The sequence below is a fragment of the Gossypium hirsutum genome, chromosome A10, assembly GCF_007990345.1.
Source record: "Gossypium hirsutum isolate 1008001.06 chromosome A10, Gossypium_hirsutum_v2.1, whole genome shotgun sequence".
Classification (NCBI taxonomy): domain Eukaryota; kingdom Viridiplantae; phylum Streptophyta; class Magnoliopsida; order Malvales; family Malvaceae; genus Gossypium; species Gossypium hirsutum.
Genome location: NC_053433.1, coordinates 1083003 through 1110195, shown reverse-complemented (window position 1 = coordinate 1110195; position 27193 = coordinate 1083003). Strand labels below are relative to the sequence as shown.

General features: G+C 32.4%; 3 protein-coding genes and 1 pseudogene across 6 annotated transcripts; 1 reads left to right on the top strand and 3 right to left on the bottom strand.

Annotated features, from left to right (window-relative positions):
• The first annotated feature begins 337 nt into the window (after positions 1-337).
• Positions 338-6343, top strand: LOC107925215 (heat shock 70 kDa protein 16). Of its 4 annotated transcripts, none has more exons than XR_005903653.1 (11): positions 357-610; positions 858-2189; positions 2894-3106; positions 3271-3363; positions 3464-3616; positions 3970-4170; positions 4720-4866; positions 4942-5070; positions 5156-5286; positions 5371-5598; positions 6131-6343. XR_005903653.1 is itself a non-coding variant. In XM_016855852.2 (10 exons), exons 2-10 carry the CDS (start codon positions 1020-1022, stop codon positions 5456-5458), a joined length of 2235 nt encoding a protein of 744 aa, XP_016711341.2. In that variant the 5' UTR covers positions 338-610; positions 858-1019; the 3' UTR covers positions 5459-5847. The 4 variants fall into 4 exon arrangements, 2 of the variants coding, with proteins under 2 accessions (XP_016711341.2, XP_016711340.2); XR_005903654.1 differs by lacking the exon at positions 6131-6343 and adding an exon at positions 5942-6008; XM_016855852.2 differs by lacking the exon at positions 6131-6343 and having other exon boundaries at positions 338-610; positions 3464-3526; positions 5371-5847.
• Positions 6098-11783, bottom strand: LOC107925216 (protein DETOXIFICATION 40-like; annotated as a pseudogene).
• Positions 11784-14336: 2553 nt separating this feature from the next.
• On the bottom strand, positions 14337-19301 carry LOC107925265 (uncharacterized GPI-anchored protein At1g61900). The gene is made up of 8 exons (XM_016855912.2): positions 18984-19301; positions 17346-17525; positions 16286-16891; positions 15593-15838; positions 15437-15448; positions 14965-15108; positions 14823-14867; positions 14337-14735 (listed from the first exon to the last, which is right to left on the bottom strand). The coding sequence occupies exons 1-8, from the start codon at positions 19051-19053 to the stop codon at positions 14659-14661; spliced, it is 1380 nt and encodes a 459-aa protein (XP_016711401.1). The 5' UTR covers positions 19054-19301; the 3' UTR covers positions 14337-14658.
• Positions 19302-21061: 1760 nt separating this feature from the next.
• On the bottom strand, positions 21062-21406 carry LOC107925047 (uncharacterized). Its single transcript, XM_016855614.1, has one exon. It carries the CDS (start codon positions 21404-21406, stop codon positions 21062-21064), a length of 345 nt encoding a protein of 114 aa, XP_016711103.1.
• Between the last annotated feature and the right edge of the window lie 5787 nt (positions 21407-27193).

Genomic DNA, 27193 nt, shown 5'->3' with positions numbered 1-27193 from the left:
TGCCAACGAAGAGCAACCTAGTTTAAAAAAATTATTAGTGATCGGTGGTGTTTCAACGATAATAGGCATTGTCATATCTACATTACAATTTGTGAAAATAACAACGATACCCGCAAAATAAATCTACAAACTAAGGAGAAAAAAATACATGTAGTAAATGAGAAGAAAGAAATAGAGAATTAATGGTCCGGAGAAAAATGTGGGGTGATACCTAACTCAAAGCCGAGATTTTTTATTTTTTTTTTAAGTTTCCCCAAAAGAAAAAAGTTTTAATTAATCTATACTTAAATAAAACAAATTTAAGATATTAAATTTTTACAAATCTAAGAGTTTGGGTGAATGCTTACTTTCTTATTAGTACTGTTCGTCACGCCCTTATTTACAACCACATTGGGAGAAAAAGAAAAAAACACACGTTTTCTCAATTCAAACAGCCAAACATTTTCCCGTTCAATCGGAAAAGCTTTTACTTGTAAATATGTTCTTAAAATTTCATTTACTTTGTTCATAAAACAGAGAAAAGAGATCGATCATCGCAAACTTTCGATCCCTAAAGGCCAAACAGTCCCCCCAATATTCTTTTGCTTCCTTACGTTTCAATTTTCAGCAGGTATCTCTCGATTTCTTCTATTATCCGTTTGATTCTCAACACAAATGCAGGAAGAAAGAAAGAAAAAATAATAATGGAGCTTTGAATTTATTTAAGTATAGAAGCTTAACCTCATTTAAGCTCACGTTTATACTTTACTAACAAAAATCGTTATTTTAGTTTCATTTTTTAAAAGTTAAGTGCATTTAGCTATGATAAGAGTTGATTCAAATATTAGGTTGATTGACTTAATTTTAATTATTTTTAGGTGTTTTGATTTGGTTATGGAGACTTGAAGCTTTTTTGGTTACTTTTTGAGCTAGAGAAAGTTGACGTAGTTGTTTAGGGATAAGAAATTTTGAAAATTTTGATAAATGCGGGTATAATTGTTGGAAAAATTTGTCTTATTGTTTGAATTTAGTAGGAAAGAATGAGTGTGGTAGGATTAGATATCGGGAACGAGAACTGCATTATTGCAGTTGCTAAGCAACGTAGTATTGATGTGTTGTTGAATGAAGAATCGAAGCGTGAGACACCTGCTGCTGTTTCGTTTGGTGAGAAACAAAGGTTCATTGGCTCAGCTGGAGCTGCTTCTGCAACAATGAATCCTAGGTCCACTATTTTGCAGGTTAAGAGATTGATTGGTAGGAAGTTTAATGAACCTGGTTTGGAGAAAGAACTTAAGTTGTTCCCTTTTGAAACATTTGAAAGCCCTGATGGCGGAATTTTGATCCGGTTACAGTTTATGGGAGAGGTTCATGAATTTACACCTATACAGATTTTGGGGATGTTGCTTTCACATTTAAAGCAGATAGCTGAGAAGAATTTGGAAATGCCTGTTTCGGAATGTGTAATTGGAATTCCATCCTACTTCACTGATTTACAGAGGCGTGCTTATTTGGATGCAGCGACGATTGCTGGGTTGAAACCGTTGAGATTGTTGCATGATTGTACTGCCACTGCCCTTGGATACGGAATTTACAAGACTGATATCTCTAACTCTAGTCCAGTTTATACTGTCTTTGTGGATATTGGTCACTGTGACACACAGATCTGTATAGCATTATTTGAGACTGGACAAATGAAAATCATTTCTCATGCTTTTGATTGTAGCTTGGGAGGAAGAGATTTTGATGAAGTTCTGTTCAATCACTTTGCATCCCAATTTAAGGAGCGGTATAACATTGATGTTTTTACAAATATAAAGGCATCTGTTAGGTTGAGGGCATCATGTGAGAAGCTGAAGAAGGTCTTGAGTGCTAATGCGGAAGCACCACTTAATATAGAGTGCTTGATGGATGAGAAAGATGTTAGGGGTTTAATCAAGAGGGAGGAGTTTGAGAAGTTGTCTTCTGATTTGTTGGAAAGGATTACTGTTCCTTGTCGCAAGGTTTTGGCTGATTCTGGTTTGACTCTGGATAAAATCAATTCAGTTGAGCTTGTTGGATCAGGGTCTCGAATTCCGGCTATTACACGGATTTTAGCTTCTATATTTAACCGGGAGCCCAGCCGGACAATAAATGCTAGTGAGTGTGTGGCTCGTGGTTGTGCTCTTCAGTGTGCAATGCTTAGTCCAATATTCCGTGTCAGAGAGTATGAGGTTTGTGTTTCCACACATTGTTGCTTTTGACACACTGTTAGATTGAGCTTTTACTTCTGAATCAAATCCATTTATTTTGTATTATAAAATAAACTGGTTTTCTCTTGATCTGGGAAAGAAAAATCCTTTCCCAAGTTCTGTCACATTTTTCTTATTTAAGCACACTCTCTCACTCATCTGAGTGATACAATTATATCTTGATGCTTAAATTTCTTCCTTTTTCATCTTTTGGGTGAAATTCTTTGATGTGTGAGAATGAAATGTGTTATGTAGATGAATACTGTTTATTTCTATTAATGTTTATGCAAACCTCAATTTCTGTTTGCTTTGTACTATTTTCCATTGTGCTGGATTTCGTCTGGCTGTACTGTTATAGGAATGATTACTATTGGTTCTTCAAGCCTGTCCAGGAGGTTGGAGCTTTCTAGGGGTAACTTCACTATTATGTTTTTTGAAAGATGAGCTACTTTACTAATTGAATATCTATAGGAGGTCATCTCTAACCTCTTAGCCCCAGTATTAGAAAGAAAAGGAATAGTAAGTTCAGGTATCACTGAGGTTTTTCCTTGTCCAGTGTTTTGCGGGTACCAATGAACAAAAAGGAGGAGTTCCATTTAGATACTTGCATCTGTATGCATGCTGGTGCTTAATTGGGTTATTTCCTATACAAAGCTATAACATTTGTCATATGTTTTCTCTTGTAGGTCCAAGATTCTCTTCCTTTATCTATTGGATTCTCATCTGACAAAGGTCCAGTTTGCACTCTTTCGAATGGTGTGCTTTTCCCAAAAGGGCACCCATTTCCAAGTGTTAAGATTCTTACTTTGCATAGAACTAATATGTTCAATATGGAAGCATTCTATGTCAATTCAAATGAGTTACCTTCCAAATTATCTCCTCAAATTAATACTTTCACGGTATGATAACTATATTTGCATGCTTCTTCTTGTAGACATGTCGCGATTTGTAATTTTTTTGTTAACGGTTTTTCTATTTTAACTTTTGATTTAGTGTTACGAATGTTTAGTTTTTTTTTTCATTGTTAAAACACTCTTGGAATTATGATTTAACGTTTCTGTAGATTGGACCTATCCAATGCCACACAAATATGGCTAAAGTGAAGGTCAGACTTCAGCTAAATCTTCATGGAATTGTCAAATTGGATTCAGCTGTGGTAAATATGAATTTTTTTTCTATTAATGTTGTATCATATTGGCCTTTAGTCATTTCCCAAGTAAATTAACTGTGGTGAACTCCAAATTTTATTGCATCAGCTAATAGAGGATCAATTGGATAACTCTGTGACAACCAATGATCCTCATTTGACTTCAGAACAGGTAGAGGACAAATCTGATCGGATATCTTCTGTAGAAAATATTGCTCAAGTCAGTGATAATTCACAATCAGAACCTCCATCTTGTCCTGGTGTAAGTTTCAGTTGAAGTACTGCCCACTTTGACTTCTTCATCCATCTGCATTTTAGTTGTTGTTATCACATTTCAGGAAAAATAGATATAAATGAGAAGAACGAGGAGAGCAGTGAAATCCTTGCTTTTACTGTTTGCTCTCAATTCAGAATTGAAATAAATAACAAATGGTTAGGAAACCTTAGGCTAATTTGTTTGCAGTTATCCTCTTGTGGAGTGCCTCAGTAAGATGTTCTGCCAATGCCTATATCTATTGTGTCTTGATTCTTGACAATGTCATTGAGGATATTTGGACGAAAATTCAAATATACCAATTGAAGAGCGTTGATGTTAAATTCAGTATTCTTGTGCAGGCTGGTGTAGCAAGAAGAGGAAAAGCTGTAAAAAGGTTGGAAATCCCTATTAGTGAGAGTGTCTGTGATGGAATGAAAAGGGACGAGATTGCTAAAGCTGAAGAGAAAGAACGTTGGTTGATGCAACAGGACTTGAAGATGGAGCAAACCAAAGATAAGAAAAATGCCCTTGAGTCTTACGTTTATGAGATGCGTGATAAGGTATTGCTTTGGCTTAAAATGATAATAGCTTTATTTTCCACTTACAACTAAAGAATTTCACATGGTTCCTTTCACATAATGATTTTATAAGAGGGAAATTCAATTTTTCTGTAATTCAAACCCAGTGTCTAGAAGTATAAACGCAGCTTGTGCTTTTAACTTTTAAGTCAGTCTTAAGAATAAGTTTGCTTTTTGTTAAAAGATGGATGCACCCTCCTGCCTTTTAAGATTAGTTAAGTTACTATAGATGGTAATACTTTTATATTAAATGCAGTATTGGGTAGTTAATTTGATGATTTTCAATGTATTGGAAATTGCTACATCATATGATTGGATGATTTATCATGAATAGTAATTGCAGAATATGATATATTCATGTCATCTAATAGGCCTAGCAAGAGCCTTTTGGTGATTGCCATCTAAACTTAATCTGCATATTCTTATAAAATAATCTTAATTTCTGACATATTCTGAGGTGTAGTAGATTATGTTCATTTTCCGTTTCTTAAAGTTCTGCTACATATTAGAGTAACACAATTGTGTGCATAGATTTTAAATGCATATCGAAGCTTTGCAAATGAGTCAGATAGGGAAGAGATATCTAGAAAACTTCAGCAGACAGAAGATTGGCTTTATGAGGACGGGATGGATGAAACTGAAAATGTTTATGTAGAGAAGCTTGAGGATTTAAAAAAGGTAGCTATAACTTGGCATCTATTTACCCCAGTTCAGCTCTGTAATAAAACCAACTAATTGATTTGAATTTTAAAGCTTGTTGACCCTATCGAAAATCGTTATAAAGATGAAGAAGCTCGGGTACAAGCAGCAAAGGATCTGCTAAAGTGTATTGAAGATTATCGGAAGGCTGCAGCATCACTTTCATCCATTAAGAAAGATGCGGTATATGATTGTTGATGTTCAATTGGCTCAATTCATTGATATTGCTAGTTCATTGGTTAAACACTTGTGTCTTCTCCCTTTGCAGGTTACTGATGAGTGTAATAAAGCAGAGAGGTGGTTACAAGAGAAATCCCAACAACAAGACTCCTTGCCCAAAGATGTTGATCCGATGATTTGGTCATGTGAGATCAAGAGAAAAATGGAGGCTCTTGAAGCGTAATAGTCTAATGCTACTAATATTTTTCTTTTTCTTGTAGCATCTTTTTAAATATCTGATGATTTTGAGTCATTTATGTTCAGGACATGCAAATATATGATAAGATCCAATGCTTCTCGGGATGATATGAATGTAACAGATCAAGGAGAAAAATCAGATGGCATGCAGTAAGATCGATGCTGATACGCATATAATTTATCACACCAAATACCAACAAACTCAAAATCAACCAAATCAACTGTCATTCGAAATATGAAGATTTATACTGACTGATACAAAATTGTTTCGGCTTTTAGACATCATTGCTCAAGGTGAGCACAGATTGTTTCCTTTTTTTTTTTTTTTTTCGTTTTAATACTTGATGTTTGTTTGATTAACACTTATGATTTTCGTTATTAGCCGTACCTTACATTTCACATTATCCCCTTTTAGTTCTAAACCTTTCGGTTGTTTTCGTCATTTAAAGGAGCTAACTACTATAGTGAACAGAAATCTTAATGTCTCTCCGCTTTCTCTCAGACACAATTTTAACTTAGTAGTATGAGCTTCAACTTGGATTAGCATTACTTTGTATATTGTTTTCTTGAGCAATAAGCACAATTAGAGCACATTGGGAAGCTTATTTTATGTTTTATGTAATCAATCAAACTCTAGGGTTCTACACTCTCACCTGTGAGTTCAAGCGACAACCATATTCAAGGCTTATATAGCCCTTTGAACATCTTACCAGTAAGCAAACCATTTGATAGTAGTATGAGCAAAATGCAATTGCATTAGCATTTTAGCTTATTGTGGTGGGTCAATCGATTCCTTAATTTCTTCATTTTTTTGATGCATATGCAGGCAAAAGCTTAATAATCCCTTCAATAATTAGTTCTTGAGAAGAGTCTCCCTCTTGTCTTCCCATTTGTCTAACCGCTTCTTTGCTGTCTCCACCTGAAAATTTCAGTAAGCTCATCAATGCTTCCATCTTTTCCGCTTTGAGAATTAATGCCCCATATAGGGTGTTAATTAATAACTTAATATAGATGAAAACTTCGTTGAATGCCCTCTAGGTTACAAAAATTATGTCAAATTATGATTTTGGTTCCTCTTCTATGCTTAAATTTGAGATTTAGTTGGTCTAAATAGTTAATGAAGTTCAGTATTTCGGTTAAAATACTGATGTTGATTTTTTCTCCTTGAAAACTGTCATTTCAACTTGCCATGCTAACTGACGTCTATAAGTTTTTGTTGTTTTTGTCGGAAAGAATGTTTGTAAGAAAAATTGACATTTACATTTTAACCGGAATAGTTAGAGGTTATTTATTTCGATTAACTAATTAAATTATAATGACTAAATCTCAAATTTGAATATAGATGGGTGATAAATAATTATAATTTGGCTGCAAAAATTGAACAAAGGTTTGAAAAGGACTACTTGCCTCTTTGTTCCAATCTGTTCTAAATGTCACCCACAATAGAATGAGGGTTTGCATTAATGTTCCTCCAATCATCCCAGACCATATTCCCTGTTCGAGGAGTCAAATACCTTAGGTTTAGGGCAAGTTCTTTTCACAAATTATGGGTTAAATCACTATTTGGGGTTTGAACTTGGTAACAATTTCTATATTGGGGTTTGAATTTTTTTTTTGTCCAAGGTAGTCCTTAAACTAGGTAATTGTTCCCATAATAGCGCTTGAACTAGGCAATTGTTTTCACAATGGGGCTTGAACTTTTTTTTTGTCTAAGTTAGTCATTGAACTTGAGAATTGTTCCCATATTGGGGTTTGAATTTTAGGGTTTTAAAGAAAATATGAGAGATTAACATGGATAAAAAAAAAGTTTAGGCCCCAATGTGAGAACAATTATCAAGTACAAGGATTAACTTAGACAAATAGAAGTTCAAGCCATCATGTGGGAACAATTGTCAAGTTCAAAGATGAACTTGGACAAAAAACAGTTCAGTCTCCAATGTGGGAATATTTGTTAAGTTCAAGTCATAAAAAGTGATTTAATCCACAAATTAATATTAGTTTTCTGGTTAATCTTTTTACAATTAATAAAATGGTCCCCTAAACTTTAACTTTTTCTCGATATTGGTCAGAAGTGGTAATTAAGCTATCAATTTTGTCCCAGCCAATTTCAACCAATAAGAACGTGGCATGTTCTTCTTGGGTGCGAGACGCCTTTGAGGCAAAATAGGACAATATCGATAGTTTATGTACTATTTCTGAAAAGATGTACCAACATAAGAGAAAGGGTAAAATTTAGGGGCCAATTTAGATGTTAACGCGATTTTTACCTTTGCCCCAAGGGGGTATTTAACCTAAAAGACAGCCCAGTGGGATCCCTACAACGTAGTAGCATCCCAAATTTACATACGCTACAAATGTTTGCCATCCACACCCAACAGCCACCCCTGTAAATGCAATTCAATCAAATCATAAACATAATTTGGTTTTAAAAAAATTCATATCATTACTTTAATTGCAACAAATAACAGCGCTACTTAAGCCAATTAGAGTAATTAACAGCGCTACATAACCCAAAAAAAAGTTGCTTACCAGACAAGACAGGTTGAACCCCATTAAGAATAAGAGTGACGGCCAAGAATGGGCATAGTTCCGACACTGCCTCAGCCACAGTCTCACCTTCCGTAAATACATAGCTTATTACATGGCGTAAAGCTAAAACAACGACAGCTTCCGCTACAGCAATGGTTAACGAAACCAAAGTGACAATTTTAACTGTAAATGCTGCCGATTTGGGATTCCCAGCTCCAAGCTCATTGCTCACCCTAACACTGATTTAGGGAAAAACATAAAAATTCAAATTAGCATTTTAACTCGAATGGATAATAATCTTAATTATTTTGATTTCTAATGATATTATAAAGGTTGAATTCTGAATTTTAATATAGTGGAACGACCAAAACTGCAATTTAACCGGAGTAAAACTAGTGAAAGTGACAAACCTTGCAGCTGCATTGAACCCAATCGAAATCATCATCAACAAGCTGGATATACCCATGCTGCACCATTTCAACCAACATCAATAAATTCATGGTAATATATATTTGCTAGGAAGTACAAAAAAAGGGGGCATCTTTCGAGAAAATAAGTAGAATTTAATCAGGATGTTATGGTGGAATAGGCTAGTTTTGCATCGGATAAATTTGGATCATATTAATTTTTATTTAAAATTTTTGAGTTATTTTTGGTTTATAATTATTCTATGTTTGAAACTCTGAGTATTAGGATAAATTCGAATGTGAATTATTTAAAGAATTAAATCATTTATTCGTTACAATCAATTTTAAGTTTAAGTTAAAATTAGGGTAAACTGTTAAAATAGTCACTTTTGTTTCTCTCAGGTTAAATTTTAGTCACTGAGTGTTAATTGTCATTAACGGTGTAACGCTAAGCTGATGTGGTACGTTAAATCATCATTTCAAATAAAAATTTTAGGTTAAATTATACAATTGGTCCCTAATTTTTTTTTGTTTTGAGCAATTTGATTTTTTCTTTTACATTAAAAAGAGATAAAGAAAAGAGAAAAATAGAGGGAGAAGCAAAAGAGAATGAAAAAAGAAAAAGGAAAAGGAAAGTTAAAAGAACATAAAAGAAATTTGTTATTCAAAACAAAAAAAAAATATGAGGACCAATTGTATAATTTAACCTAAAATTTTTGTTTAAAATGATGATTTAACGTGCTACGTCAACTTACCGTTACACCATTAACGGTAATTAACGGCTCAATGACTAAAATATTATAACACATTAACGTAAGTGACTAAAATATAATATTTCAAACATAAATGACTATTTTAATAGTTTACCCTTAAAATTAAAATGATTTAAATGACTAACTTTTTTATAAATAAATTAAATTAGATTTAATTAGAGGAAGCATTAAAAAAAAGGAAAAGCAAAAGCTAAAATTAGAAAGAATAACTAAGCAAAAAGGATTATGGCGTGTTTCACGAATGACCCCCAACTCCACTTTCATTGGAACCATATATATGCACTTTGCAAGCATTTATTCCCTTTAATATTTCACCTTTTTCCCTTGAGACCTTGATACACTACATTTCATCTACTTTATGCTTCTAACCCTAATATTAATTAATTAATTAATTAAGACCACATAGTAGTAGTAATAATAATAAATTAATCTAAAATTTGCATGAATTGCATGGACCAATATTGAAATACGAGACATACCATTATTCCAAAACTTTTTCAAGAAAAAAAATTTAAGTCTAAATATGAGACATACCATAAAGTATATTTATGTTAGAACAAATCTTAATATAAATTTCATTATTATATATATTTAAACTAATATTACATATAAGGGGTATTTTGGTAATATCTCTAGGTAAGTTTTTCTAATCTATTGAAAAATTAGACCCATCTCAAAAGTCAATTTTTTAAAATTGGCCCTATCGAATTGAGTCGGGTTTGGGGGCTTTTTTTTTGTCATCTCTAACTATATCTCAAAACAACTCTAGTATATAACTAATGAGATTTTTTTTGTCAGTAACCGAGTTGAGATTTATGACTCTTATCTAGAGCCATGATATTTTTTTATTTGAACAAGAGTCTACCATAATAAATGACATATTGCTAGTATCAACTATCCAAAGCTGACTCTGATACCAAATATTATAATCTATATAATGTATGAGATATATTATTAAGCGAAAAGCATAAAAACGAAAGTAGAAACTTCTCCCTAAAAAGATTAGGTAAATTTTGATTCAAGGATTTTAGTGAGATTATGAGTAGTAGTACAAATTGGTAAAAGTACAATGTAGGCTCGTATATTAGAAGTAGGATTGTATTTTGTCTCCACTACTCAAACAATAGGCAAAATAATCTTTATATGATCAAAAAGCAAACTGGCTCTTTTATTTAAAATTTCGTCCATTTTTATTGTTAAAAATTAGTTTCTATATGTTAACATGATGTACACGTGGCACGTCATATGTAACTATTTGATTTTTCTATTAGCAATGTCAGTTTTTACTAGTAGAACTGGATGAATTTTTTTAATGGAAAGTACCAATTTATTTTTGTATGTTATTTTTGATCTAACATACAAAAATTAATTTACTTATTTTCCAAGCAAAGGAAACAAAATATAATATCAGACCTAATATAATTTCCCGATATTACTTTTGGGGAGGAATTATATGGGAAAAATAAACTTACTTACCATACAGAAAGAGAATCCAATGTAACCTCAGGGTTCTCCAACAAACCAGCAACCAAAACCAATATCTGCAAGTACCAAATCTCCAAACACAACATTACAGCTGAACCAACTGAAAATTTGAAAAAATCCCATAACCCATGAAAGGCTTGTAAGCTCAAACCATCCCATGTTAGCTTACACTTTTCACTTCTCAATATATACACTATTTGAGCCACCACAATGATCCACCACGATAAGCTTAACACCATTGATGCACCTATTAACCCCAAACCGAGCTTATACACAGCTAACCAACTCAAAACAAGGTGCACCACGAGTGTAGTAGCTGAGATATAAGCACTTGGGTTTACTATGCTTTGAGATTGAAGGAATTTTTGTATGGGAAAGTTGAAGGCATAAGCAAAGATTTGTGGGATTAAACCGTAAACGAAAACCGCTGTCCCCGATGCCACCGCCGTGGATTCGCCTAGTAAGATCATGATTGGCTTTGAAAACACATAGACTAACACTAATGGGATCCCTGTTAAGGTAAGTACAATGGTTGATCTTTGAAGATAAACCCCTAACATGGACTACCTGTGAGCACCGTATGCTTGTCCACATAGTGTCTCTACAGCACTCCCCATACCTAGCTGCAAAAAGTTGAATAAAATTATAAAAACCCTAGTAAAATAAACAGGAGAAGAATATAAGTAAAAATCTAACTTTCTTGTTATTTTGTCAATCACACCAGCTTTTAACAACAAAATTAGATGAAATTTTTAACGAAAAAGATTAATTTATTCTTTAATCTAACGTACATGAATTAACGTCCACGAACTAATTTGATATTTTTTTAATAAAGGAATAAAATGTAATCTAATTCCTAGTACATGTATGTGCAATATATATGGTTATATATAATATACCATGAGGCCATAAGCGAGGAGCTGTATGCCATTGTTACCAAGAGAAGCAGCTGCAAGCTCAAGGTTGCCTAAGTGACCACAATAGATACGAGTGGATAAAGACATGAAATTGTTGATCAAGTAAACGAAAACCGCCGGTCCGGCAAGGTGGAAGAGCAGCCGGAATTCGATCCATAAAGCCAGTCGGAGACGCTTGAAATATGGGAGCTCGTTGTCTAACAAGACTTTTTCAAGCTTAGAGTCCACATCATAGACACTGCCAGCATCACTGGATTCTGAAGAAGACAGCTCGGGTGTCTGCGGCGGCGGCCGGTGGCCATGCATGGAGTTGTAATGGCTGGTGCAGCTGCTCCTGTTGAGAATCCATGGTGTGTTCTATTTTTTTCAGTAGGTATGGTTTCAGATAGTTGATACTAATTAAGCTAGCCAGGCTTTTAAGGGAAAATGGCAGCCTTTATATTCTGTCAGGGATCATTTTGTAATTACATAAAGTGATTCTTTGTGCCTTTTACCTTGTAACTTGTAAGGGGCATACACATTATTTTAGCACCTATTCTTTCTTTCTTTTCCCTTTTTTATGAAGTATCTAAATTGGGTCTCAATTAAATTTAGTATAATAATTTTTTAGCCCTTCAACTTTGTAAAAATTTATTTAGCTTTCTATTTAATTTTTCGTCTCTTTTAGTCCTTAAACTTGTAATATTTATCAAATCATCCTAAAACAGATGGACTAGTTAACGCCTATTACCTTTGCTAATGTGAATATCATATCAACGATTAATTAATTTTTTAAATTATTTAAAAAATAAAATATATTATTTTTTAATATTTTAAATTTTAAAAATTAATTAATTGCTAATGTGACATACACATGGATGTCACGCTAGTAAAGTTAACAAATGTTAATTTTTCCATTCATTTTGGAGTGATTTGACAAACAATGCAATAGTTCAATAGCTAAAAGAGACAAAAATTAAATATAGAGCTAAAATGACTTTTTTATAAAGTTAGAGGGCCAAATAAATCATTATGCCTTTTATAGCCATTATTGTAGCACCTATTCTTTTTTCCCCTTTTTTATAAAGTATCTAAATTGGGTCTCAATTAAATTTTGATTCAAACAGAATCGAATCCAAAAGATATTTTAAGGATAATATCACATTTGGTATATATATTTTCACAAAATATTTAATGTGGTACTTGAATTATCAATATGTGTTTTCTTACGGTACTTATACTTTCATAAATTGTCCAATGTGGTACTTATGTTTTGAAAATGAAAATTTTTGAATAGTTCAGTGATTATTTTGTAACTTTTTAAAGTTGAGTGACCAAAACGTAAACTTACTAATTGTTTAGTGACCTTGGGTGTACTTTACCTATTTTTATATGATGTTAACATGGGTTGGTTGAGTCGATTAAGTACTGATTTTGCGAGTGATATATAAGTATCACTTTTAGATTCCATTTAAATGAGCAGTGAGATTAGAAATAATGATGGTAATAAAATTAATTACCATCGCAAAGAGATTAAAATTACTGACAAAATATGTTTGGATTGGATCATAGCAGTGGTGATGATATTAGAACAAAAAATTTACATTAAAATCATTTTATCATATTAATATTTATATTAAAATTTATATAATATATAATTAAACTTATATTTATATAAAATTATTATATTATTTATTATTTATGTGATTACTTAATTTAATTAATCATATTAAGTATAATAAAAATGTATTTTTAATTAATTTATCATATAATAAAATTATTAATTATTTAAATATTTAAAAACTGTTAATTTTTAAATTAAAAAAAAGGATAGCTCTTAAAAGAAAGTCAAAACTGTAAAAAGGCAACAATTTGTCCAGCGAATCTCCACCCGCCTGTGAAAACGTTGATTGCTTATTACCAAGGTTAAATTGGATTAAATTGGGTGGTTAAATTAATTGGATTAGGAATTGATTGCGGATCAATTTAGAGGATATTAAACTGATTGAGTCAAAAATCGATACGAATTAATCGGATCTATTAAACCGATAAATCGATAAACTGATTAATTTAACTACTAATCTAACTCTGAAAACCTTACTTTTAAGTAACAAAATGGTAACACGTCTTATTCCTTTAGAGTGATTGGAACATGCTGTAATAAGATTCTTATAAGTCAATAAGCAAAATTTAAATAACCTAAATTATGATTTATTGGTCCGATGATATTTTTTTCAGAAATAACTTTAGTTTAAATTATTGTTGTAAAAAAAAAGACATAATGATAAATTTAGCTTTTAACATTTTTTTTAAGTGAAATGATGACAAATATTAATTTTTAATGTTGTTGACATGGTAATTTAAATGGTAATTTATGTACGCATCATATTAACTTAACATATCATTTGTATTATATGTCACATCATCAAATAATTCACAATTTATAAAAAATTAAAAATTAAAATAAATCAAAATTAAAATTAAAAAAATAAAAGGTTCATAAATTTATTTTTAATTAAATTAACATGGAGTACAATTGTATATAAAAATTTAAATATTTTAATTAATATTCTCATTAAAAAAAACATCATTTCGATCCTCTCAATTTTCTTTTAAAAAAATTATCAAATCGATCCTCTCAATTTTCTTTTAAAAAAATTATCAAATTTGACTGATTGAGAACCAAATACAGCTAAATAAAAAATAAAAACAGCAAAATTTGACATTATACCAAAATAATAAATAAAATGAAAATCAATGATTCATAAATAAGCTTATTCATAAATATAAATAAATTAAATATTTTATTTGCGATCAATTCAATTAATAAAAAAAAAATATAACCAGAACCTATAATGAGATTATTAAAAAAAAAATCAATTTAATTTTGTTATATAGCATCAAACGTTTCATTCAATCACAAGCAACCTTAGCTCAATATATTATACAAAATAGAAACAAATTTTCAATAAAATTAAGGTAAAACCTTTCAATCTACCAATCAAAATTTACATTTTGTACTCAAGATACTTGTATAGATACAATACAACATATATTTGTCTTTCTCCCATGTTATTTACTTTACAAAATATTATTATATAAAACCTGCAAGAATATTGAATTAATATGATCATATAGATGAACTTGAATCAAGCTTTTAACACAAATCTTTGAACCAGGAGTTATGCTTATATGATTGCGTATAACCTTCTTCTAGTTATCTTCAGCTTCAATGAATGACAGGATTCTTGAATTAGCCTCAAACTAGACCCATAAGAGCATCATTATGGCCATTGAATATGCAACGAGGAGATAAACTACGATATATTCTGTGTTAAGACCTGCAAAAGAGAGGGTGAGACTTTCATTAAAGTTTCGAGGGTTTCCAAGAGATTACAATCGCTTGAGTAAACAGGGCGATTTCCTACCACTTTGAGCATTTGTGGCGGCAGGTAGTGCAGGAATTCTGATAGCTGTATGACATGAATACAAGTGAAAATAAGGAAATGATGAGGGAAATAGCATTGAAGTAATTTAAAATCAATGTGAACCACTAATGAGAGTACATACTCTTATTGCATGATGAAGCTGGTAGTAGTGACAGAGACGGCCATTGAGCTGGAATATTATCATTTAGATCGCAAATGAAACTGATCCCAGAAAATTTGTCCAATGTTGCATCAGAAGGTAAGCTTGGTAAGAGACATCCAGATTCTAAAAACAGTGAAAAGAAACAAACAAGTTAGACATGTTAATTATGTAAATAGATAATTGAATATGCTAATCTCGCAAATGAAGGGTACAAGTACTTAAAGAATTTTCTAGTTTCGAAACAGGCATGACTCTTTCAATTGTAACAACTCCCACCTCGTCTTTCCTAAGCCATGACGGGTAAACAACAAAAAGATGGGAGAAGAATGCTTTCAACATGATTCAAGTACCAACTACAGAATTAGTATAAGATACAGATGCACATAGGAACAAATTCCCAATATGTAAAAGCAAATTTATGTTGCCATTTTTGAGTGGAGAAGAATCTCACCTTGACTTCCGACTGATGCATAGAAGTTGTTGATAATTAGTATCAAATCCGATCATGACAGAGAAAAAAGAATAAAGTGTTAGGACTAATTCATTATTTTTATGTTAGGATCAATTCAGGTTGCTCATCGCAGTGGCATCAAGCAAGGAAACCAACCTTGAAGAGAGAAATCCTTGAGGCTTATGTGACATAGGCTATAAACATCTTTGGTGATATTGTATTTTTGGAGCTTCAACCCTAACGAGGTAGCACAGTCCAAAGCTTGTAAGTTGGTGATTAGGGTCTGCTTTTGTAAGTGAGAGACATAGCTATTCATAGCATCACAACAAGCTGTTTGGTCACTTATTCCGTTACCACAGCTATTTGCCACATGCTTCATGTTGGGAAAAACGAGAGGGCAAACTGAAATCGAAGAAAACCAAAAACAAAGAAAATAGTTTAAATATGAAGGCTGTTGAAGGGAGGTCGACTGGGCCGGTCTCAGACCCTAAACGGTGGAGGTATTGTTCCCGGGGTGTCTATACTCAGTTTTAGCCCTACGTTTTGTCCCCCGACTCCGAGGAGAGCCCAAACGGGTTCACAGAGCTTGGGGAGCACTTCACCACCAAGGAAATGTTTTATCATTTGGCCTTGGTGGGGTTCGAACCCATGCCTTTATATGGCATTGGTGGGTAAGAACACTACCACTTAGCTAGACTAGCCAAGCATAGAGCCATAGACATCCCAGGCACAATACGTCCACCGTTGAGTGTCCAAGACCGGCCCAGAGAGCAACCTCCCCACAACAAAGCCAAAGATGTAATCAGAATGATAATACCTAAGACAATAAGATAGAGGGGGCATTGATACCTTTGTTAACATTGCAATCGGTTAATCCTCTAAGAACTTCCTTTGCATGATAAGGGTCAAGTTTACTTGCCAACCATCGAAGCACAACGGTTTTACAATCATTTATCCTTGTTGTGTGCTGAGGTAAAACATGAGGTCCATCCATGCTTAGAGGATCAGAAGCTTTCAATGCAAGTCTTGTTGCAGCATCAGATATTGCACCTTGACAAACTTGGTCACAACATTCTTTAACAGGATCAATCTTTTCACATGAAGAAAGAAGCTCAGAAGAGTTTACCATGTTCTCAAATTCATCAACATCTTTTACGGGACAAGATGCTTCAGTAAGGTTTGATGAATGAATCGAACAAATTTGATTGAGACCGTCACCAGCACCCTGGCCAGCCAAGACTTGCTCAATATCTGATAAACAAGGCTTGGCAAGGGTTCTGTTTAGAGCGAGCACACCAGTTTCTTTACTCAATTGACCAACAAGAATCACAAGAGTAGCATGTAGTTGTGGACAACATATTACATTTGCCAATAGTGGAGCAAATGCAGCCCAACAATCAATTGACGTAATGCTTATCAAGCTTTGAGCAGCAGTGAAATTTAACATACAGAGTCCTACAGAAGACCAAACACAACACAAAAATGTAATTATACACTAAAATCCAAATAGATTAAGCTTTTAATCTATTATGTAAAGGGATAAATATCAAAATTGTACATGAACTTTGATCCAATGTGCAATGCTATACATGAACTTTAACTTTGTGCGATTTTATAAATAAAATTGACTGATTCAATTTTCAGAAATCACTAACACTATTATCAAATTAGCATCATTTTATGTTGGATATATTGCATATACAGACTATTATACTAATCCAATATGAAAATAAATGTATGTATTCATTTCTTTAAATGTGTACAATTGAATCAAAATCAAAGTTTCATGTATACATATGAACCACAATTTAAGTTTCATGCGTATAACTACACCAAATCAAAGTTCATTTTTCAAATTGAAACAAAGTTCATGTATAAACTTGATATTTATCCGTTATGTAAAACATACCTGATAATTTAGGAGAAGTGCTATTTGTGAAGGTTGATAGAGGAGAAGGTGCAAGTAGAGGAAGAAATGGTTGAGGAGATGCCGTTGGAGTAATTTTAGGTACAAAATCACTAGTTTCTCTACTGGTTAACATATAACCTTTATGATGAACTTGAGGATCGGATAAACATTCATGGAAGCCTGAAATGAAGGGATGAATCACAAAGATTGAAAATATCATACATAACCAATTAAGTAAGATGTGAAATTTAAAATTTTCCACTTATGCTACACAAAGGCAACCGATAATAAAACTGCAAAAATCTTATACTCATTTAGTGCTTAAACATTAAAGTGTTGCTTAGCATGGTTCAAAATGACAATGTTATTGATAAGACATGCATTGAACACAAGGATTACAAGAGAAATGAAGAGTCAAACCAACATAGCTTATGTTTGTTCCTCGTACATCAAGTTTCAACCACATTTATCGTGGTCTAACAGGCGCTGTCCCAGGCAGGATAGTCATTGTCAAAATCAAACTCTTTGTAAATGTTCCAAAATCAAGATTATACATTTTTAAGCACGGAAAATACCTAAACTAATTCTCCATGGTATTTTTATGAACCTCACAGTCACTCGAAAAGCTTAAACAGATTAAAAAGGTACATATATAAGTAAACAATTATAAGACCTATTGGTGATAAATAGTTATAAAGACTAAAATTTCAAGTATTTGTTAGCAGACAGATTTCTAAAACTACAATAAAACACGAGCAAACTAAAATTAATATCAACTATTCACAAGAATCAAACATTCCAATTACATTAACTTCTTTTCTAATAATTTTTTCAAGCTAATGGACATAATAGAGGTCCAAAGCTAATATCATCACATTGGGTAAAAGTACCATGGACACCCTTGTACTAAGAGCCGAATTGCATTTTGCCACCTCTACTCAAAAAAGTACACAAATTAGTCCATGTAAATTAACTGCTCATTCTGTTAAAAAATTCATCAATTTTACTACTAAAAACTGATCCATGTAGGTTAGAATGAGGTACATATGGCAGTGGCACATCACTTGTAATCACTTGTAACTGTCGGGTAATTTTGTCAGCCACATTAACTTTTAAACAGTAGAAATAGATAAGCTTTTAACAAAAAATAAGATCAGTTTACTCTACAACAACTAAATTTAACCAGAGTAAAGGGATAAAAGGCAATCTTTCTCCTGATACAGGGTCTGCATGATACTTCTACCCATCACATTGTATTTAACATAAATTACAAAGCTAATATAATAAAGAAAAGTTCAAGCTGGCAAACACAAAGAACCTAAAATGTATCAGCGCAAATAATGCAAGAAAGTATAAGTTCAATAAGTTAATGCACCAAATCACTGAAAATTGAATACTATTTTCAATTAAGAATCTTCCTACACATAAAGTAAAAACTTTACCAGACTTATTTAGTCAAATTCAAGAATAATCTATTTCTTTAAGCTCAAATTTACAAGAAAAATAAAATTAAGAATTCCAGGCTAACATTTCCCGCAATTTGAATAATGACCCAACAGTTAAAACAAATAGATGATACCAATATAAGCAAAACCCAGAAATGAAAAATGAGAAACAAGATGTTTAAAAATCACTCACAGGCAAGAACCACAAACAGCTTAAGCAGCAACATGCTGAAATTGTGCTTAAGAGACACGCCAGCATTCATCCCTTTCTTTCCTCTAATGAAGATAAACAGTTGTAACTAGAAAATAGATGTTAAAGAGTTAAGGGATTAAAAGTGAGAGAATGTGATTAAGGAAGGGGATAAGTTGGAAGACATGAGAGAAAGAGAGAGAAGAGAGCACAGAGAAGCCATGAATGTGCTTCAAAAGAGAGATGAAAATAATAAGAAAAGAAAGCACTGAAGAAGAGTAATGAAAATAGCTGTCATCTTTAGTAGACCCTACCATCGAATTAAATGCTCAGATATAAACACACACCCACTGCATCAAACATATAAAGCCATCAATGTTTATTTTTTTTCTTTTTTTACACTTAGGCTTCGTTTGGATGGGCGATTGACTGCGGTGTGGTGCGTTTAACTTACTTTTTATCTCACGCTACAGTATCACTACAGTATCTAATCTCACCGCCACCGCTGTTTTTACACTAACTGCAGCTAAACGCACCGCCCATCCAAACTCACTCTTAGTTCACAAGTCATCTTTCACATGTGTGAGACCTTTTCTAATTATAGATAGAATTAATTAGGTTAAAATATGCTTACAGTCCTTGTACTTTTCAAAAATTAGGATTTTAGTCCATATACTTGGTATTTCTTGAAATTTAGTTTATCTACTTTTCATATTTCAAAATTTAAATCTTTCTATTAACAATTGGAGTTGAATTTTGAAATCTAAAAAATAAAGAAACTAAATTACTTAAAATACAAGTATAAGGATTAAATTTTTAATTTTTAAAAATATAAGAATTTTAGACATATTTTAATTAAATAATTAACTTTTAATTTATAATCAAATTTAATTTTAAAATTTTGAAGTTTATTTTAAATTTAGATAATTTAGATATAATCCATTTGAATTCCGCTGATATAAAATCGTAAAATTTGAGATTTAAATTTAATAAGTTTATATTAAAAGAGTTTTGTTGAGGAGAAGTCAGACTTTTTTTTAGGAAAAGTCTTTGAAGTGTCGTCTGTTTGAGAGTCGATAGACTCTTCAATGGAAGATATTGTCCCTGTGTTATGATTTTGTCGTTGGCCTTCACGGAGAGTCGTGTATGATTAATAAAAAGTGCCACATAGATTGGTGGAGATACGAACTTGCCAACCAATGTTGGATACCGTGATAAGATACATTTCACTTCCAATGGAAGAATACATGTTCAAACCTTAGAAACAATGTTATTAGGAAGAGCAACCACAAACTTAAAAGGGATTGATATTCATAAACAGTAAAATGAATATAGAAAATACATTGAGGTTAAAATATGTCATAAGTTCTTGTACTATTTGTAAATTTGTAATTTAGTCAATGTATTTTTGTTTTCAAAAATTCAATCATTCTACATTTTATATTTCAAGATTCAAATTCAACTATTAACACTATTAAAATTCAAGTCTTTTTACAAAGAACTCAGATTGAAAGTTCAAACATTGGAAACAACATACGTTCAAAAAATCTATCGATAAGTATTTGGTGTAATGATAAAATACTTTGAACTTAATGAAAGAATGTTATTGGGACCAACAATTATGAACTTCACAAAAAAAATTACCCTTATAAACAGTAAAATTGACGTAAAAAAATAGCTTAATTATTAAAAAAAATCCAATTTCTAGTAAAAACTCGAAGTTATGAATGGGCCTATTTGGGCCATTGGTGGCCCCCATATGAAGAGCCTTTCACATTTAGTAACTACAATCCAAACCTAGAGCGGGGACTCTCTAGCCATGGGCAGTGACATAATCTTGTGGCCTTACTCTCAATAAAGAACAAAAAAAAGAAACTCTAAAATCAAGCAGAAAATGTTTCATTTTCATATATCAGAATATATTGATCATATATATACATCATCAACAAATATATAATCACCTAATTCTTTACCACAATACACATATTAACAACTACCATGAATTTGTAATCCGAATCTTATTAGAATAGTCTCCACAGTAATTTTATCAATATCCAGCACCATCTGTGAGACTCATAGAACTAGTTCACCTCTGGAATACTTTGCAGCACCGGCTTCCATGGCCGACGCTGCTCCACCTCATAGACATCTCCGCCACCATCGACCAACATCCTGGCCAAGGCTTGTTCTAGGGTCGAACCTTGCACCTCCATCATATGTAACAATTGCTCCAGCTCCTTCTTTGAAATGGTTAGCTTCAACTCACTGGTGTTTCCAGCTATCTTTTCACCATGACCAAGCAACTTCACCTTCTCCTCCGTATTGTTAATCTCGCCATCATATCTATGCCAGCTATGGGTTGACACCAAAGAACCCCAATCTTCATCAGCCCAATATGAGTTTTCGTGTGTAAAACAATTCCCCATTTCTGGGTTTTTTTGCAGGTGTTTCTTAATATGGATTTTTAAGGAAGAAAAAAATTTCTAATGTATTTTTACGTGCGTAGTATAAAAGAGAAGAGATTTTAAGCTTTGAAAGGAACGAAGAATTTATAGAGAAAACACACGAGAGGTCAACTACAAGCCTAGTATCAAAATTAAGGTAAATTTTGGTTTTGATGTCTCTATTGTGTTTAAATTCGGGATTTAATCATTATATTTTAATTTGACATAATTTCATCCCTATTTTATGATGTTATTAGTTAGTCCAAATAGTAACTATTCTAAGTAAAATGCTGCTAGAAATTATGTCTTAAAGCATCATTATCAAACCATCATGCTTACATATTTTTGTGTTGGAAGTGAGGCATAACAACAGTGGCGGATTCTGAGGTCCAAGTAAAATTTTCAGAAATCTTAAGAATTTAATGATATTTTTTTTAAAAAAAATTTGAGGTCTAATTAAAATTTTTGTAAGATTAATGAGAATTTTCAAAAAATTTAAGAGAGCTTAATTAAAATTTTCAAAGAACAAAAGGTATAATGAGAATTTTTCTATAATTTGAGGGTGGCTAACTAAAATTTCTAAAAATTTCAAGAGAGAAATGAAATTTTCTAAAAGTTGAAGGCCTGGTTAAGTTTTTTTTAAATATTTCAAGGGAAAAATCAGAATTTCCCAAACCTTTGAGGGGCCAAGCTCCCGTAAGGACCCCCCTTTGCATAGGAAAAATGGGGACAAATATAGACTGACTAGAGGTACTCATGACTTAATTAAACTTCTTCATTTTGGGTCGGGTTTGAATTTATAATTTTTAATTCAGACTATTTCGGCTTGATCCATTTTATTGAATTATATTCTCTAAATGCTTATATTTCCTCAACAATATCTCCACCATTGAACTCGTTGGAGCTCTCTGCAAAGTGAAAGATAAAAATCGAGAAAAAAATTGAGTATAGACATTCCAAACATAATACTTCCACTGGTAAAGGGTCCTTTAGCTTCTTAGGCAACAGTTTGAAGACTTTTCCTAGAGTAACTCAAACCTCCCCTCAACAAGAATGGTTAACAATGTTATCTAATTAGACTTACTAACGAAATTATAAAAGCAGAAAAACCGAATGATATCAAATTAAAATATAAAGATTAAATTTCAAATTTGAAAAAAAATAGAGGGATTAAAACCACAATTTAACCTAAAATTAACAGGCTGTAAAAAAGGGACCCATATAACAAGGTGGATCTCAACGAACCAGCCGAAACACGTTCGAGCCAGGTTGGGCGGTGAAGGTGGGCCCAAGAAAGACGCTATGGACGGCTCAACTTATGGTTTAAGCATTGGTTCATAAACAAGCAAAGGTAGGAAGCAAGAAACAAGGTCAAACAGTGTTGTGTTGGGAAACCAAAACTAATGTTGGATTTAATTAATATTTCGGAGTGTGAAATGGATTGAGAGAGGCATCTTTAGACTTAAAAAAAAAAAAAAGTGTGACAAAAAGTATAATGAAAGAAACTGGAAAAAAAGGGCTAATATTCTATTCATATTAACCACCTTCAAATATTAGTCCATAAAAGGCCTAATATAATATTTGATACTTAAATTTCATATTTTTTTTCTAATTTGGTATCTAATTTTTTTAGCTCAATTTGGTACTTAAACTTGCACATTTTTCTAATTTGATACTTAAATTTTTTTTGTGCCCAATTTGGTACCTAAGCTTCTTTTTAGGTTCAATTTAGTACCTGTATTTATTAAATGTTATACAAATTTAATTTTTTTTGTTATGCTATAAAAATATTGTCAATATTAGAGGAAATTCATGTTAAAAAAATAGGTATTGAGCTATACTTAATGAATTAAGATTAAATAATAATAAAAACAAATTAAAAGAAATTCATTATTTTTAATTAATAAAATAAGTAAATAAATAAAACTAAAAGAATTTGAAAATATAAAATACAAAAAATATCATATCATCTATCACATGTCAGTTATATATTGATTATTTTTATTACCTCATAAAAAAATAATATTATTAATATATTGAAGTAATTTGTAAAGCGTTTGGCAAGTTCAAGTACCAAATCAAACAAAAAAAATGATTAGGTACCAAATTAGGAAAAAGAGTTAAGTTCAGGTAATAAATTGAACCCAAAAAAGATTAAGTACCAACTTAAGAAAAAGTATCAAGTTTGAGTACCAAATAGGACCCAAAAAAATTAGGTACCAAATTAGAAAAAAATATTAAGTTCGGATACCGAATCTTATATTAAACCTAAATAAAATTGAAGCAATTAAATATGAAAAAAGTAATAACATAGATGAAGGTAGACAAAAATGTCTATACTGATAAAAGAAATCAATGTCTGGATAAATATATACTTGATTGAATTGGATTAAATCGGATTTGAGTATGATTCATATTCAACATTATAAATAATTGTTCAAGCTCAGTTAAATTTAAAATATAAGCTTTAAATTTTATTCAAATTCACTTATATTTGTAATAATTAATCTACAATATTTGTTTATATTTTTTGTTTATGTTTCATAAAAAAAATATCCTTTAATTATTTACTAACTGTTAGAATTAAGTGACCCGAAGCCTTATTTAAATAAAATACAATGGTAAAATAAAATAAAAGAAGAATCCATATAGAATTACACTTCTTTTATTTTATTTTTAGAATAAGGTTTTTTAAACCTTATTAAATACCATCTATTTGATATTGATTAGAATAAGGTGTTTCAATCTTACTAGAATATGATTTTACAAGCCTATAAATAGACATAGTCTATTCCTCTTGTAAATAATTCGAATTCGACATAGTGAATTTTCTTCTCCTCTGTCTGTGGTTTTTTCCCGAAAAGGGTTTCCACGTAAAAATCTGTGTGTTTTTTTTTGTTTTATTTTATTTTATTTTTCACAAAGTGGTATTAGAGCTTCCGAGTTGTTCATCTCGATCACGATAATGACGTCTTTAAAGTATGAAATTTCGCTGTTGGATCGCAACACCAGATTTGCGTTTTGGCAGATTAAGATGCAAGCAGTTCTTGTGCAGATGGATCTGGAGGATGTCCTATTAGGGATAGATAAGATGCCTTCGACATTAACAGATGAAGAGAAGAAGCGTAAGGATCGAAAGGCATTAACACAATTACATCTACATTTTCCAACGAAATTTTGCAGGATGTGATGAAAGAGAAGACCGCCGCTGTATTATGGAAAAGGCTAGAACAATTATGTATGTCGAAAACTCTAACAAGTAAGTTGCATATGAAGCAACGTCTTAATGCTCATCGTTTGGAGGAAGGTGTGTCTGTACACGAACACTTAACAGTGTTTAAAGAAATTCTCTCAAACTTGGCGGCCATGGAGGTTCAGTATGATAAGGAAGGGTTGATTCTACTTTGTTCGTTGCCCCCGTCTTATTCAACCTTTAGAGACACGATTTTATATAGCCGCGAGTCACTCACAGTTGATGAGGTTTATGATTCTTTGACCTCATATGATAAGATGAAGCATCTTGTGGTTAAACCTGACTCTCAAATAGAGGGTCTCATTGTTCGTGGGAGACAAGATCGGAACGCTGATGATGATCGTGGAAAGACACAGGAACAGAATCCTCGCAGTAAATCTAAGGGTAGATCAAAGTCTTCAAACAAAGGTAAAACTTTCAACTTTTGCAAGAAGGAAGGACACATTAAATCTGAGTGCTACAAACTACAGAATAAGATTAAAAGGGACGCTGCGAATCAAAAGGGAAAACAACTAGAAAATTCCGGTGAAGCTGATGTTGTAGAAGAATACAGCGATGGTGAACTTCTAGTCACTTCTGTCAATAATTCTAAAGTAAGCGAGGAGTGGATACTTGATTCAGGCTGTACCTTCCATATGAGTCCCAATCGGGATTGGTTTACAACTTACGAAACAGTGTCTGAAGGTGTTATTTTGATGGGAAATAATGCTTCGTATAAAATCGCAGGTGTTGGAACAATTAAAGTTAATATGTTTGATGGAGTTGTCGGAACACTTAGTGACGTACGACATGTTCTAGAATTGAAAAGAAATTTAATTTTGTTGAGTACTCTTTATTCAAAAGGGTACAGATACACAGCTGAAAGTGGGATTTTAAAGATTTCCAAAGGTTCCCTTTTTGTGATGAAAGGGCAGAGAAAGATTGCCAAGTCATATGTTTTGCAGGGTTCTACTGTTACTGGTGATATAGTTGTCGCTTCCTTTTCCTTATCAGATGATGATATTACTAAACTTTGGCATATGCGCTTAAGGTATATGAGTGAGAATGGCATGGTAGAATTGAGCAAAAGAGGACTTCTTGATGAGCAAGGAATTTGCAAACTAAATTTTTGTGAGCACTGTGTTTTTGGGAAGCAAAAAAGAGTTCGATTTACTAGAAGAATCCATAACACGAAGGGAACGTTTGAGTATATTCATTCTGATCTGTGGGGGCCATCCAGAGTGCCTTCGAGAGGTGGAGCTAATTATATGCTAACTTTTATTCATAATTTTTCCAGAAAAGTTTGGGCGTTCTTCCTTAAGCAGAAAAGCGATATGTTTTTCACATTTAAGTCTTGAAAAATTATGATTGAAAAACAGATGGGAAAACAAATAAAATACCTCCGCACAGACAATGGCTTAGAGTTCTATTCTGATGAGTTTAATAGATTGTGCAAGTCAGAAGGGATCGTGAGACACTTGACAGTTTGCCATACTCTACAGCAAAATGGCGTTGCAGAACGAATGAACAGAACGATTATGGAGAAGGTTCGATGTATGTTGTCAAATGCCAACTTAGCAAAGTCGTTTTGGGCAGAAGCAGCCTCTACTGCATGTTTTTTGATCAACCGATCTCCATCTGTTGCCATTGAGAAAAAGACTCCACAATAGGTATGATATGGTAATCTTGCTAATTATTCTGATTTAAAGATTTTTGAGTGTCCTGCGCATGCTCATGTTGATAATAGAAAATTGGAAACGAGTTCCATTAAATGCATTTTTCTTGATTATAAAGCTGGTGTAAAAGGGTATAAGTGATGGTGTCCTGTAAATAGAAATGTTGTGATTAACAGAGATGTTGTTTTTGATGAAACTGCTATGCTACCTAACTTATCTCTTAAAGACTCTTCCAATAAAGAAAATCAAAAGCAGGTGGAGCATCAGATTAATACAGAGTCAACTCCTCAAGTCAGTACAAAAATTAAGAATAGAGTTGCTTCTTCACCACAATACTCTATCGCCAAAAACAGAACTAGAAGAGAAATTAAACCTCTAAAGAAGTATACCGAGGCTGATCTAGTTGCTTATGCTTTAAATGTGGCCGAAGATATAGATGCGAATTAAGAACCATCTAATTATTCTGAGGCGATTAGTTGTGAAGACTCAGAAAAGTGGATGTTTGCTATGCAAGAGGAGATGGAATCACTCCATAAAAACAGAACATAGGATCTTGTAAAACTTCCTAAAGGTAAAAAGGCTGTTCGTTGTAAATGGGTGTTTAAAAAGAAAGAAGGGATTCCAGGAGTTGAAGAACCCAGATATAAAACAAGGCTTGTTGAAAAGGGTTACAGTCAAATTCCAAGAGTGGACTTCACATATATGTTCTCCCCAGTTGTTAAGCATAGTTTGATACGAGCTTTACTTGGTATTGTAGTCATGCATGACTTGGAGCTTGAACAGTTAAATGTAAAAACTGTATTTTTGCATGGAGAACTTGAGAAGGATATTTACATGCAACAACTAGAGGGTTTTACAGTC